The 16,022-nt window shown below is 38.9% G+C and overlaps 1 protein-coding gene across 1 annotated transcript in view; it reads right to left on the bottom strand.

Moving 5' to 3' along the window:
- Positions 1-946: 946 nt before the first annotated feature.
- The window catches only part of ASB5 (ankyrin repeat and SOCS box containing 5), a 41,305-nt gene continuing 26,229 nt past the window's right edge, over positions 947-16,022 (bottom strand). The window contains exons 2-7 of the mRNA XM_005910467.2: positions 11,183-11,262; positions 7,916-8,023; positions 7,024-7,174; positions 6,718-6,852; positions 3,928-4,119; positions 947-2,883 (exon numbers count right to left, since the gene is read on the bottom strand). Coding sequence (XP_005910529.1) covers positions 2,756-2,883; positions 3,928-4,119; positions 6,718-6,852; positions 7,024-7,174; positions 7,916-8,023; positions 11,183-11,262 — 794 coding nt within the window. The 3' untranslated portion in view covers positions 947-2,755. The remainder of the gene's footprint in view (positions 2,884-3,927; positions 4,120-6,717; positions 6,853-7,023; positions 7,175-7,915; positions 8,024-11,182; positions 11,263-16,022) is intronic.

The following is a 16,022-nucleotide window of genomic DNA, read 5'->3' as shown; positions in this document are numbered from 1 at the left end:
GGTAGTGAATGGAGAACCACCCTCCTGGGTTCAGGGCTAAGGAAACACAGCGGATACTCTTAGACCTTTTCAGAAGAGGCCATCCTTTCATGCTGTGCTTCTATTTACTGATTTCTGAACATCTGTACTCTGTGGTTACAACAATAATGGAAAGTAAATACTTTTTTTCCTACAAAAATAAGTGTGTTCAGCAGTGCTTTATTCCAGCATTTATTTCATCATATTTCTTTAATCTCATATCAAATACACATGGTCCCCGATCTACTGGTTTTTTGACTTCAGGATGGTTTGAAAACCATATGCCTTCGGTAGAAATCGTACTTCAAGGGTTGCATTTGGGTCTTTGTCCCAGACCAGTGGTAGACTGTCCCACCAGATTTCTTTATGCTGGGCAGGACCTGCCGCTCCCAGGCAGTCCCCTGACCACCGAGCAGAGCAACTGATACATGTATAACTATTCTAGACCCAGACAACGGCCTGCTTTTCACTGTCAGTACAATATTCAGTCAACTGCATGGGAGAGTCAATGCTTTATGATAAACTAGGTTTTGTGTTAGATGATTGTGCCCAACTGTAGGCTAATGCACATGATCTGAGCACATTTAAGGTGGGCCAGGCTGAGCTCTGATGTTTCATGGGGAGGTGTATTAAATGCATCTTTAACATATGATGTTTTCACCTTATGATGGGTTGATCAGGAGGCAACCCCATAGTAGGTATGGTATGGCTATCTGTAGTATTTTTTTATTTTGCCTTTGTAGAATTTTGTCCTTGGACCTTTACACATGTTTGTAAAAAGATTCTGATTAGAGGAACTTCACGGTGTCAGTTGGCATCATGTCACTCTAACTGCTCCTGATACAGTGATTTGAAAACCAGTAGTAAATAAGACTAGGACAATTGAATCATATTCTCCATTACCTTCCATTAGAAAATCAAATACTAATTAGAACAGAAAAAAAACTGGTTTATTCCAGGGATAACCATCACACTTTAATATAGTAACATACATATGATGTGTTTAAATTAGAACATTTCTTTGATACGATAATCATACTCAAGCTAATATACAAGGTACCAGCACTCTAAAACTTTCCAAGTGTCAATTTTTATTTTAATATTTGATATTTGCTTCTCTTACTGACATAAGACCAATTAAGAGGGATGCCTTGTACCCTAAGATGACTTCTTGCTCAGGAAAAATACTAGTAGACACTGTTTTACTGAAAAGCAATTTTAATATGTGATTATGTTTAATAGGGTTACTCTATAATTAAAAAAAAGGTTAAATGCATATTATTCTGAGGATATTACGAATTTATTAAACTGAGATATTTTGTAAAACAGACTAATTTAAAAGTCTCTAGCCACATAGAAGACATTTAAAAAAAAATGCCACAACCATATTTTGACTTTTGAAAATCTAGAATGATTCTTTAAAAATGTAGTCTTAATAACTTTGGGTTTATATACAACAATAGTTTATTTCCCACAGGTCTCTGGCAGTCAGTCAAGAATTAAGTAAAAAGGAAAATAGGCCCCGGATTATCAAAATGTTTTATCAAAATTTGATAAATTTATAGGACTCATCCAAGTATTTTCTTCTACTTTACACAGTGTTATAAGTATCTTATTATCTTATAAATTCAAATAGTTTAAACTACAAAATAGGCACAGAGAGTTTTTTTAATGTTTAATTTTATTTTTGAATTACTTTTTATATTGCACTCAAATACATTAAGCAGAAGAGAATAAACCCCACAGAGGAAACCTTCTTATGTACAGCATCCCTTTATAGTATCGTCTATGCTGAACCCTTGTTTTGCGCAAGAATTAGAAACACCACAGTGAAGGTCCACAGATGGGGGACATTTCCTAAGGTTTCTGTGTTTGCTAAGTAATACCCTTTTTCCTTTTCTTTGAAAACCCCACATTTTAAGGCATTTTTTATCTTCCACCTTCTACAGCCTTGGGCCCCCCTGATCCCTAGAGTGTGAGCCAGGGCCTCTTTATCAACTAGATGTGAAGTTCATTTTCCTGGTCCAAGTCTCACCAGCTCCTGACAGCCTCTGAATGGAGGAGGCTGGGGTGATATGTATAAAAGCACAGAAGAGAGACCCTGAGAGACCACTCATGAGTAGGAAAGGGTCTTCAAATACACTGAGCAGGTGTGTAATGTTCCAGACTTCTTAGGGTGAGAGAGCTGTAGTGATCATTCTAGTCCTGCCAGTTTCTGAAACAGGTTTACCTAAGGCAGTGAAGTGACCACTGGGACCTTTGCAGGAAAGGGGCGATTCGTCTTCTCTTTACTGAATTGATCATTATAATGATAAGTGAACATTTAACATAGTGGGTTTCCTGAATGACAGTCATCTTTATTTCAAAAAATATATGAGCTGCTCTTTTCTAAACCATACTCATATTTTGTATTAATGTCAACAATATAGAAATAATCAATTACAGAGGCCAAAACAGAAGCATAAACATTCGTCGAAGAATCTAGACCTTCAAAAATATATGAATACTTTTAGTAAGGGTTCATATAGATACTTGAAACATATTATAGTCCAAAAACAGTAAAAATGCATGAAACATACTATGCACTAGTACACTTTAACTAAAATTGCTATTTCACTAACTTCCCGGGTATTCTCATATCTCTACCATCTCTTTAGCATGTTTTAATATGAAATACACACTATGCAGATGAAATAGAAATTTATGATTTTCAGACATTTAGAATTATTTTACTCCCTTATCGATACTGTAAGAAGTTCTGCAATAACGTTGGCAGCTGGAGCTGTGGGATAAGGTGTAATCTTGGTCTACCGATGTAGTTTCTGATACAGAGTCTGCAGAGCTGGCATAGAGAGCTTGGGGTGGCTGTAAGAAACGTGAAAGTATTTGTTTATTAAAATCAAAATGGATTTTTCTGTGTTGTAAGACACATGAAATCAAACCACAAAAAAAAAGACAGTGCTTTGCAATAAATTAGGGCAGTATAACCATTGTGCGTTTGTACATGCTCAGTTTTGTCTGACTCTTTGCCACCCCATGGACTGTAGCTCACCAAGTTCCTCTGTCCATGGAATTTCCAGGCAAGAACACTGGAGTGGGTTGCCATTTCCTCCTCCAGGCGATCTTCACAACCCAGGGACCGAACCCGGCAATGTAAGTGTACACTTTACCACTACACCACCTGGGAAACCCATTAACCTAGGGATATTCATATAAGCATATGTGTATTGCTTTTATTTGTAAGACTTTATTATAATTGAGATATAATCCATGCATGTTCTTTAAAATATTTTACTCTTCGGGCTTATGAAATTATTGTTGTTTATAAAGCCTCAAAAACAAGGCTTTTTGCTTTTTGAAGGAGATATAAATCTCCTGCTTTATGCAGGACATATAAATCAAAAGCTCCAAGAAGTTTATGCACTAAAAGGGGAATTAAAAAAACTTTTTTTCCTCAAATTAGATTAACTATTTAAGCCAAAGCAAATTTTTCTCTAGTGTCTAGACCAGGCTTTAGAATTTCTGTTTTAGAATAAAAATACTTCATGATTATGTTTCTATAACACACTATTGATGATGCACATCCTTATAAAATGGGGCATATTTCAAGATATATATTAATAAATATATATTTATTTAAACAGAATCAACATATTATTTACTGTCAAAAAATAATATATTTAACTTAAACTGAAGGAATACAGAATTTAGGTAAGATGAGAACAAAGAAAATAAAAATCCTCATGATACCTTCTTTATGGATGCAACCCAAGTTAAAAAGTTATCTTCCTTCAAAAAATATTCCAAATGCTATGTCATTGTTATTTTACATGCCAACAAAAAGTCTTCTAATTTCATCTATCTCAAGCCCTTCAAAATGTTTTTAATGCCCTCGTAGATTCTTCTTACCTTCATGTTGAAGCAATAATCTTTCCACCAGACTATTAGAAGTCGCTACGTCGACAGGTCGCAGAAGATCTGTGTTTTTGGCGTTGATATCCGCTCCAAATTCTAGCAGTAAGTTTACAATTTCTGTACAGGACTGTTGAGCAGCAGCGTGTAATGGAGTATCCCAATATTTGCCTTTTTGTACATCAGCACCTACATGGAAATGAGGAGTGATGGTTTGTGAGACGAATCACCTACCTCAGCAAGGGGAGGCCAGTGTGTCAGCCACAAAGAGGACCTCAATTCTCTGTAATGAGCTACTTCTTTGTATGCAATATATATGCACAATGCAGATTTCATAAATATGCTTCATACATACATGTATTGAATCTTAAAATGCAATACACCTGGATGGAGAGTTCACACTTTTGTTAAGTCCTCTAATATTTTTCTCTATGCTTGAAAAATTTCATAATAAATTATTTAAAAAAAAATTTTAAACAATTCCCAAAGTAATCATATTAACTAGTATTTATAGTGCACAATTAGGTTGACATATCCATTTTCCTCACAATGGATCATTCTTAGGATTATTCAAGAGCTTATTGTTCTTTTCATTTATTTTAGGGCAATAGAACTCTTTGGTTTCTCAGAAAACTTATGACTATAGATACGTGAGCTCTTTGGGTAAAATGTACACAAATTCATCCCCCTCTCACTCAGGTAGTTTAATTCAGTATATATATAAAGGCACTGAGCCTTTTAAGTAGAAAAGCACATTATATTTCTGCATGCAAAGTACGTTTTTAAAATGCTTGTATTAAAATATCCTTACATGTTAAATTACCTATTACACAGTTATTTTATCTTGGTGCAAAGCCCTGGCACATAGTGGTCATTTGACACACGTGCAGTGAATATGTGCTGTTTAGTACTGTAAAGAATAATGATCCCATTTTCCAATGCATAAAAAGTTACACCACCAAGACAGGCCTGTTAATAAAAATCCATTAAGTCCTTCTCAGCTCTGCTTTCTGACACCATCAATAAAACTGATGATGTTTATAAGAAGCAACACATTTCATGAGTCCCTCTATGGCCCTCCTGATACTCTCAAGTTTCAGTAAATGTATTTGTTTTCAATATTTTTAAATCAAATGTAAAAGATTTAGTGAAAAAATATATTTCATAACAAAATCTCCACAGGGGAAGCATACATTTCATCGGTTATACCAATTTTATGGGCGATCAGAGCCTGAAAATAACAACCAATCCACAATTATTAACAATACTGCTTCAGTTTTTTTGTTTTTTGTTTTTTTTTTTACCCAATATAAAATATCGGGAAGAGAATAATATTGCAAGCAAAATAAAGCAGGTTGTAAAGAATAAACTCTTCTGGTTATACAAATTTATGGGTGACCATAGCCAGAAAATAACTATCTGCCAGCCATTATTAGCAGAACTCACATTTAAGACTCTTACTAGGTATAAAGAGAAAGAAATATGGATACAGACACTGCTTGAAGAAGTCTATAATTTAGCCAAGATGAAGTGCTGCTGCTGCTGCTAAGTTGCTTCAGTCGTGTCCGACTCTGTGCGACCCCATAGATAGCAGCCCACCAGGCTCCCCCATCCCTGGGATTCTCCAGGCAAGAACACTGGAGTGGGTTGCCATTTCCTTCTCCAATGCATGAAAGTGAAAAGTGAAAGTGAAGTCGCTCAGTCGTGTCCGACCCTCAGTGACCCCATGGACTGCAGCCTTCCAGGCTCCTCCGTAACACATAATAGGATTACTAAAAATATATGTGACTTCCCTGGTGGCTCAGATGGTAAAGAATCTGCCTGCAATGTGCGAGACCCAAGTTCCATCCCTGAGTTGGGAAGATCCCCTGGAGAAGGGAATGGCAACCCACTCTAGTATTCTTGCCTGGAAAATCCCATGGGCAGAGGAGTCTGGAGGGCTACAGTCCATGGGGTCGCAAAAAGTTGGACTGAGTGATTAATACTTTCACTTTCATATATCAGAGTCTGAATGAGTGTCATAAACAATAAAAACCACAGAAATCCATTTATTCATTTTATGTATATTTTGAGCACCTGCCACATGAGAGGCATTGGGCTAGAGGGAAGAGTTGATGGAAAAAAAGATATAATTCATATCTTAAAAGGGCTCGCAGTCCTAGAGTGGAAAATACCACATGTTCTCAGAAGATTATGAATAGTTTCTTAGGGCTGAAGCTGAACGTTAAGGAATTGGCTTGTTTCAATAAAGTGAAAGGGTATTAAATCTTTTTGGGTAAATTACAAAACGGGGCAAAGTCTTGAAAGACAAGGTTACCTAAGCAGTTATAAGTGAAGTGAAGTGAATTCGCTCAGTCGTGTCAGATTCTTTGCGACCCCGTGAACTGTGGCCTACCAGACTCCTCAGTCCATGGAATTTTTCAGGAGTATTTTTACTGGAGTAGGTTGCCATTTCCTTCTTCAGGGAAGCAGTTATAATCCCTAACATTTCTTTTGATAGGTTTGCTCACAGAGATAGAGCTATTTGGCACCATTATATCCAACCTTGAGGATTTTAATTTTATGACCTTTTATAGGTAGGACTTTTGGAGTTTTGAGATCAAGTGGAGTTACCACAAATGTGCTTCCTTCTATGGATTTTAGAGTTATAGGTGAGGATGCTTAGAATAAGAACATTTTTATCCATAAGGTGTAATTTTTAAAGAAGCTTATTTAGAGAAGTCAATACGAAGCTGAAGAACTGCTTGTGTGTACAGACAGAATGGAAGATGGGATATAGAAAATTACCAGCGTAAAGAAGCTTCCGGACACAATGGAACTGCTGGGACATGCAAGCTACATACAGAGGGGTTCCCAGATGAGGAATGTCTTGGTCAACATCTACACCCCAGGATATCAGGATTTCCAGGCATTCGTGGTGACCTGCCAACACAAAGTACAGGTGAGTTTGCGTCTCCTGAAGACCTGTCCCCCCACCTCCAACACACAGCTGCCCACCCCCGCCCCGCCCCAGGCTTCTCCCTGCAGCCTCATTCACTATGCCTGTGGCTGAAGGAGCTTTCTCCCCTTGTCCCTTCACCCAGTCACAGTCACCTTTGCTGGCTGCCTCGTGCGTAGGGGAAGGAAGGCAGGACTCCAGCTGGGGTTTGGCGCCATATTCCAGGAGCAGCTCTGTGCAGCTGGTGCTGCCCTGTGAGCACGCGTTGAATAAGGGGGTCACGCCATCTATGGTGATCGCGTTTACCTAAACCAAACCAGAGCTCTGAGAATGAGAGTCACAGAACCACTCGCCATTCCTGTCAGGCATTTAAAACAGGTATGTGCGTAGAAACAGATATTAACTGAGAAGGTGTGTGCAGCAAACGTGACAGCAAACATATTAACTGAGAAGGTGTGTGCAGCAAACGTGAGCTATTTAAGCTCACACACACATCCGTAAGCAGAGCTTGAAAATGCTAAGGGATAAATAGAAACATGATGTGGTGGATAATCCACAGGAGTGGGCATGCAACTAGTGGAATTCTGAGAAAAAAAAAATACTCTAGAATCAAATACACAGAAATGAGTTAAATAATTAGGTACTTTATAGTTAGGGAAAAAATGTACAAATGTAATAGTGATGAAGCCACTTTGCTGGCTGGCAGCTGAAATTGGAAATCTTATTTCTGAGAATTTATCTAAAAAAAAAAATTCAAAAGATGAGCACACATTATAGCTTAAAGATGTTCATCTATTGTTATTTGGAATTGCAAAAGCAGGAAATAGCCTAAGGGATACTCCATACCCTGCAGCGTGCTACCCATCTTTTACAAAGATTGGAAATCGTGCTTGGAGTGCTAGCGGGCAATTTGAGAGCTCTCTTTTTGTTCCATTTTTGAAAACTACTAAGAAGGAAAGCAAGAAGGCAAGAGAAGCAAAATGAGGACTTTGCCTGCTTCTCTCAGTCAGCCCATGTGGGACGGGGAACGCTTTTCGGGCCACTTACGTTGGCTCCGGCTTGCAGAAGCGTCCTGGCACAGGCCACGTGATCTCCAAGGCAGGCTTCGTGTAACGGCGTGACATGGTCTATGGTCACTGCGTTGACATTATAACCCTAAATATGACATCAGTAATTTTGAAACGTGAGCAGAAAGTCAGATAAAAATGCCCTGTGTGAATTGTCATTAGAAGGTGATAGCAAAGACCAGAACATCTCAGGAAAATTGGGTTTCAGTTTAGCAGGCTTGACCAGTTCAAATGCCCAGATTCACGCAGCTGTCAGATCCCCTGAATCAAACTGTTGTAACCATCATATTGCATCCCACACAGCCTTAAGTGGTTTGTCCAACAGATTCTGAGCCACCTTGACATATTTAGGGCAGCTTGCTCTGAGCCCCATCAACTAGATTATATGCTGGTGGTTAACAAGTCTCAATACAGAGTCAGTTAGATGTGAGTTTGAAGCGCCATAATGCAGTATCTTTTTAAATTTGGATTGCTACTCTAACCTCTAAATATATTGGTACAATTAAATGAGATGATACATGCAAAACAATAATGATTAAAATGCCCAGCATACAGAAAATGTCTTATTTTATTATTCAATCAAAATTAAGTAAAATCTAAATATTTTTATTCCAAATAGACTATAATGATATCAGCTAAAATATTTAACTATTGCTAGGGAAAAAAGGTTCCTTGCCTTCCTGCTATATTTGGTAATTCACTCTATCGACAGTCATACTACCATCGTCACAGGAAGATTTTCGTGGTCAAAGCCCCATAGCATCTTATAGGTTACCATGATCTATAACAACACCAGGAAGGACACGAAGAATCTTGAAGTGAAGGCAAGAAAATAAATATCACCCCAAATCTTTGCTACTAACGAGTGTCGATTTTTTAAGATCCCTTGAATCACCCTGTCAGAGGTTTCAGATTGGCTGGTCTGCAGCCAGACCTGGAGAGCTGATTCCCAGCCACTGCCCATGAGGGTGACTGATGACAGAAGCCTCTGAAAGGTCCAGGTTCCGTCTCACAAGGGCTCCGGACACAGCCTCTGACCCTCTCAGCTGGCCTGTCTGTGGACATGCGCTTACAAATCTCCTAAGACTCCTCCTCTCCAAGAACTGTGTGACCCTTTCAGAGGGGTTGCCCTTCAGCAGTTAGTGATGGTTTTGCAGTTTTTATTGTATATTTCATCAAGTAATGACCAAATCACATATCCCAGAACTGGAAGGCCCTAAGGAGTGTCTTGTTCTGCAACCTCAGTTCACAGGTGAGTAAAGGGAATCTCTGACATGCTGTGGTTCACTTCAAGTGCCAGCCAGGAGTCCAGGTGACCGGAGCCCAGGGCAGTGTTACTTCAAGTGAGTGACACAACCCTTTCTCCCCTCATAGTCATCTGAGAAAACTCCTGTCTCCCTGATTCTGAGAAGCACCAAGGCAAGGACTTCTGGATCTGGGTGTGCATTCATATCCCATTGGCCAAGCCAGAGTCCCTTATACTTTAAAAGGAATCTGTGCCTTTTTTTCCTCCAGTGAGTCTGATGATCAGAGAGGTGTAAAAATGACTGTTCTGTGGCGTTCATAGGCAAATCCCCATAACATACTACAGATTACCATAATGTAAAAAAGCACTGTTACAGCATCTGGTCTGATTATCCTTTCTTGGATATTTTATGACCGAACTAAGCCTGCAATTAACTGCACACCATTGTACCGATGTAAGCATATTTAAAATGTGTGATGAATAATACATATATCCAATTACTTAGTGCTGAAATATGTCTATCAATGAACAAATATACTGTGTGAGAATTTGAAATACTAAGGCATAAAACTATACCAAAATGTTTTAAAAGATGTTTCAAAAGATAAATGAGAAACTATGGATTTGGCTAACAATATTGGTTTTAGAAAAGGCAGAGGAACCAGAGATCAAATTTCCAACATCTGCTGGATCATGGAAAAATCAAGAGAGTTCCAGAAAAACATCTATTTCTGCTTTATTGACTATGCCAAAGCCTTTGACTGTGTGGATCACAATAAACTGTGGAAAATTCTGAAAGAGATGGGAATACCAGACCACCTGATCTACTTCTTGAGAAATTTGTATGCAGGTCAGGAAGCAACAGTTAGAACTGGACATGGAACAACAGACTGGTTCCAAATAGGAAAAAGAGTACGTCAAGGCTGTATATTGTCACCCTGTTTATTTAACTTATATGCAGAGTACATCAGGAGAAACGCTGGACTGGAAGAAACACAAGCTGGAATCAAGATTGCTGGGAGAAATATCAATAACCTCAGATATGCAGATGACACCACCTTATGGCAGAAAGTGAAGACGAACTAAAAAGCCTCTTGATGAAAGTGAAAGTGGAAAGTGAAAAAGTTGGCTTAAAGCTCAATATTCAGAAAACGAAGATCATGGCATCCGGTCCCATCACTTCATGGGAAATAGATGGGGAAACAGTGGAAACAGTGTCAGACTTTATTTTTCTGGGCTCCAAAATCACTACAGATGGTGACTGCAGCCATGAAATTAAAAGACACTTACTCCTTGGAAGGAAAGTTATGACCAACCTAGATAGCATATTCAAAAGCAGACATTACTTTGCCAACAAAGGTCCGTCTAGTCAAGGCTTTGGTTTTTGCTGTGGTCATGTATGGATGTGAGAGCTGGACTGTGAAGAAGGCTGAGCACCGGAGAATTGATGCTTTTGAACTGTGGTGTTGGAGAAGATTCCTGAGAGTCCCTTGGACTGCAAGGAGATCCAACCAGTCCATTCTGAAGGAGATCAGCCCTGGCATTTCTTTGGAAGGAATGATGCTAAAGCTGAAACTCCAGTACTTTGGCCACCTCATGCAAAGAGTTGACTCATTGGAAAAGACTCTGATGCTGGGAAGGATTGGGGGCAAGAGGAGAAGGGGACAACAGAGGATGAGATGGCTGGATGGCATCACTGACTCGATGGACGTGAGTCTGTGTGAACTCTGGGAGTTGGTGATGGACAGGGAGGCCTGGCGTGCTGCGATTCATGGGGTCGCAAAGAGTCGGACACGACTGAGCGACTGATCTGATCTGATCTGATGAGTTAAAATAAAAAGCTAGTAAAAGTTATCAAGCAATTTTGTTGTTTTTGAGTTGATTACTATTGATAATGAATGCTGTATGCTCAGGGAACAGAGACATATTTTAAACTATAGGTTAATCATAAACTTATGTATTATAATATATTGCATTATAAAATTATATGTTATATTTTACCTGTGATAATAATGTTCTCAGAGCTAGAAGACGACCTTGACTGGCTGCTTCATGTAGTGGTGACCGATCTGCCCAGGAACCTTCCAGAAAAGAAAGAAAACAAAAATCTGTGAGTTAAAGCAAACCTTTATGGTGGTGGTTGTTGTCAACTCTTTTTAACCCTATGGAAATGGCAACCCACTCCAGTATTTTTGCCTGGAGAATCCCATGGACAGAGGAGCCTGGCAGGCTACAGTCCATTAGGTCTCAAAGAGTCAGACACAGAGGAGCATGCACGCACCCGGCACCAACTCTTCGAGGTACGTTTCATTATTATTTCTGTTTTAAAGTTGAGGAAGTGAAAGCTCTGGAAGAAAGGAAAACATTTAAAAAGAGCCAGATAGTCTAGTTCCAGAACTGAATTGTTACATCTCCATTGCCCTTGTTTTGCCTTTCCATCCAGCATTATTTCCTGCTTATCCAAGAAATTAATAAGCTCAACATCCAATTCTTTGAATTATCAACTGAACAAAGAATTATCTTTTATTAGGTTTGGGGTATTGTTTCTTTCCAGGATGCAACACTCCCATATCATATTAAAAGCAGAATTGAATTAGTGTACCCCAATAAATATTTGTTAACAGAGCAAATCTGGCAGGAAAATAATAATTTATAAGAATTGAAGCCTTATGTTCTCACAAAATAAAATGCTAAAGTCACCATCATAAGTAAGTCTTTGGGGGAAACACTTATGTTTCCAGTTCCATCTATGAAGATAAAATTCAATGCTTTCAAAATCATACGCAATTGTTTGTTTTATCATTAAACAATTTGACTGCAGAGCACAACTCTGGAGGCCTTCAGAACATATATCAGTTTTCATGGTGAATGCTTAAATAAGCAAATTATTAACTTTCCAAACAGACTGCCTGTGTAAAACCACTGTGTTCATTTACTGAGCACAGCAGTAGTAAATTAACAACGTTTTAAGTAATCAATGCTTAAATACATGTTTGAATTTAAATATTCATTTATAATATTTATAATGATTTATAATGCTCCCTCCTGTATAATGGGTTAATAAATGTCATTATCCTTAATTTATCACTGAACGCTGTGTGCTGAATTGTATGAGGCTGATCTATCACCGCCCGTTCTTCCACCGCCACTGGCTAATATGGGCATTAACCAGATGCTGGCACTCAGAACAGTCTACAGAAATGGGCTTTTGGATTCATTTTTGGACACATTTCTTTCTAGTAAACTATTAAGACTGTAAGGGGCAGCAAAATTCATAATACTTACAACTGAGGGGTACTAGATATTCCTATTTTACATACAATTTATCCATCAAAATGATTTCATTAGTCTTCTGGACCATTCAGCATTGCTTGCTGTTGTTCACAAAAGACAGAAAAAATGGAAAAGCATCATTCAGAAAATAGGCCACATCAGGGCCAAAATAAAGAAATGTAAGTGTTTACTGAATTCACTACCCATCACAGCCCCCTATTCTCCTCCAAGATGGTCACAGAGCTTTCTGTACCCATTGTCATTTTCTTTATCACCAAGCCTCAAGTCCTTTACGGTGGAAGAAAAAAAAAAAACTGAAGCCAGAGTTTTGTATGTGCATTTGCTATATTATCTCTATTCATAAGACCTCCACTGGCATGAAAGGGGAGTTAAATGTCACACGGTCTGCGGGAGAGTGTGGGTGGTGGTCAGTGAGAAACCCACTGGGAATAGATGGTGCAGGCGAGGGCTCCCTTGGCCTGAAAGGCAGGGGTCAGTCTTCTGAGAGCCACTTCCCTGTTACTAATATTTTCCTGGATGAACTCAGCTCTGCTCACCTGCCCAGGAGCCCTGCTGCTTGTGGCCTAAAAGCAGTGGGATGGGCTAGAGGAGGAGGAGGTGAGAGAAATGGAGACCAGGAGGAAGAGAGAGATGAGATGCAGGTTGGAGCCCAGAAGGGTCATGGAGGAAAAAGACTGAGGGACTTGGCAGGCCTGGCCTTGAACCCCAGATTAGGATGGTAGCCTTCAGGGAGGACCTAAACTCTCTGCGGGTCAATTTGCTCATAAAATAGGAAAAATACTACCTGTGAGACAGGATTGAGAGCAGGCTAGAAAGGAGCATGCTAAGTGCATGCCTGCCATGTAAATGCACAAATAATACCTAGCATCCTTAGTTAAATATGAACTGATAAATACAGGAGGTTTTTAATATGAATTTAAAGGAACAATTCTTCTCCAAAATTAGGGGAACTTGAGCCATAAGTAACAGCATCTATCGACCAAAATGATTTTCCGTGCTATCAGCTTAATTAAATAAACCATATAAAACAATTGAATGATTCATAAATGTATTTAAGCCAATGACCAACACTGTTGCTATCTTTTTCTTTCCTAAGTAAGCTCTGAGAAATAAAGTCATAGCAATCCATTACAGGAGTAATTTATAGTACATGCTGGCGAGTCAATGCAAAAAAGTTTTTGTTTTGAATTCTGCTTACTTAACTCCCAAGCAACCCCACCTGGTCTGCTTCCTTATAATTCCTTAGATGAATTTCTATAATTAATCTGGTAACATGTGAGAATCAGAGGATCCATTACGCTCCAGTTTCTGTTTTGAGCTAAACCTTCACCCCTCCCTGCTTCTCCCTTTCAAAATCTGGAAATCAACTGCAAATTTCTATTCAGATATATTCAATATTAAATATCTTACCTTTCAATACAGATATGCTTTACAGTAGAAAGATTTATAAACTTTCTCAAGACCAAAAAAAGATAAATATCTTCATTTACAACTTTTTAAATTCTACAATCTTGTTAGACTTTACATTGGGTATCTAAGATTTAAAAAATAAAATTTCAGTTGAACTCCTTAGGATAAATTATTCAATGTGAAAATGTTTTACAAGAAGTCTGTAACTTTCACCAGCTAATCTAATGCCCACTGCTTTGGTCTCCCTGTAGCCACACAGGAGGCGAGTGTCTATATTTAGAAATAACACCGGTTCCAGGGCATCTGGTATATAATTTACAGGGAGAGAGCCTGTCGTATTCTGTAAACAACCACCTTACCAAAGCAAAAACATTCACGTTCTCAGACATTTACGGGTCCGTAGGGGTCTATAACATACCTAAATCACCATCTCCCCACGGCATTTCAAGCCAGCCACTGTTGAGGTAAATCCGACTCATATCTTTTTTTGATCAGCATTAAAAAAAAAAAAAAGTCACTTGCCATGTATGTGTTAGCTCTGTTCAGCCATTTTATGCAGCTCTAAGCTCCTTGTAATGTGACCTTTTACCTCTAAAAAGCAAAACAGCTTTTGGAAAATCAGATTTCTTTTCAGAATTGCCTCTTACTATTGCTCACTGCTGTTTGAGAAACTGACTGTTCCCAATTCATTTTTCCCCTCTTCTTACAGTATGTGTTCTGCAATGAAATAAAAGTATTACACTTGGATCTCTGCCCAGGGTTATGATGAAACCATTTTATTTTTCAGAAAGTCTTTGCCTTCTCCCCATCCTAGTCCCATCAGCAGATGTGGAAGCAGGACTCATCAGAGAGCAAATTTAGGAGTGGTACAGGGGGCTCTCTGGGTTTGGGTCACACCGGATTTTCCTTAATGGTCCCAAACAGGAATGTCAGGACGGTCACCTCAAACAGGAGATGACAAGGAGAGGTGAAAAGCAATGACATCTTCATATATGAATCAGAGAGCAAAATGCTAATACACTTTACAGACTGCAGGTCTTAAATCAACAATCCTGCTTGTGATGAATGTGGATTTACTGTGAAGTCGAGAATCTGGAACTTCCACGGCCACTTTTTAAAACTATGCAATTTCATGTTATTTGTCTTAAAGAAGATCCAAAGATGTGGTGAAGTTTCAGACTCAACAACATCTAACGCATCCCTATCCACAGATTTATAAAATACTTTTAAAATCACCGGGGATTTACTGACCCTTACTGAGTACTTTTCTGTTGAGCAGATTAATAGAGCCACACAAATCCTTGAGGACGTGGTTGATTAGGGAAGTAACATGTTGCCAAAACCAGTCTCTTCAAAGACTGAGACCATCCTTGTCTTTCCACTCAGATTACGTCCTTGTCGTTCACTTCCTGAACATAATGCTAGTCCAGATCTGAGACCACCAGAGCGAGCTGTACCTTGGAAACTTCGGGTATGTGTGCGGACTTGCACGGACCTGCCACTTACTCTGATTGATTTCCTGCTCATGATCTAGCAGCCCTCCATTATCTTACAAGAATACAGGGTATGGGGCTGGAACAGAAAACACACACACACACACACACACAGATAAATGAAAACATTGCTTCAGTTTGTCTCAAGAAATAGGACTAAATTTTTAACGAAGTAAAGATAGTAGTTCTCCCGTGAATATCCAAAATCAAGGGAGAAAGACTATTTAACACACTTCATAAAAACCAGTAACCATTGCTGCTGTGGACAGAGCCTGCTGGACTTCATCACAGAGACCTGAGCTCAGAGGCCAGCACAGATGGACTCTTAAGCCTCAGTTTTCTTACCTTTAAAGGGAAGGATAATTCTGTTTCCATCATAGGATTGTAGTGAACACGAATGTACTTAGCACATTTGTACTAAACGCATGTGAAATATGACAATACAATCCAAATTCCATTTTAAACAAATACCTCTGTATGTCTGTCCTATGAGCTTTTCACTGCATCTTCTATACAGGAAATAGAGTAATTTAATTCATTTAAGATAAGAAAGGGCTTCCTTGGTGGCTCAGAGGTTAAAGCGTCTGCCTGGAATGCGGGAGACCTGGGTTCAATCCCTGGGTTGGGAAGATCCCCTGGCAAAG

Source organism: Bos mutus, chromosome 27, assembly GCF_027580195.1.
Source record: "Bos mutus isolate GX-2022 chromosome 27, NWIPB_WYAK_1.1, whole genome shotgun sequence".
NCBI classification, from domain to species: Eukaryota; Metazoa; Chordata; class Mammalia; order Artiodactyla; family Bovidae; genus Bos; species Bos mutus.
The sequence above is the reverse complement of the archived record's forward strand: the minus strand, read 5'-3'. Positions and strand labels throughout refer to the sequence as shown.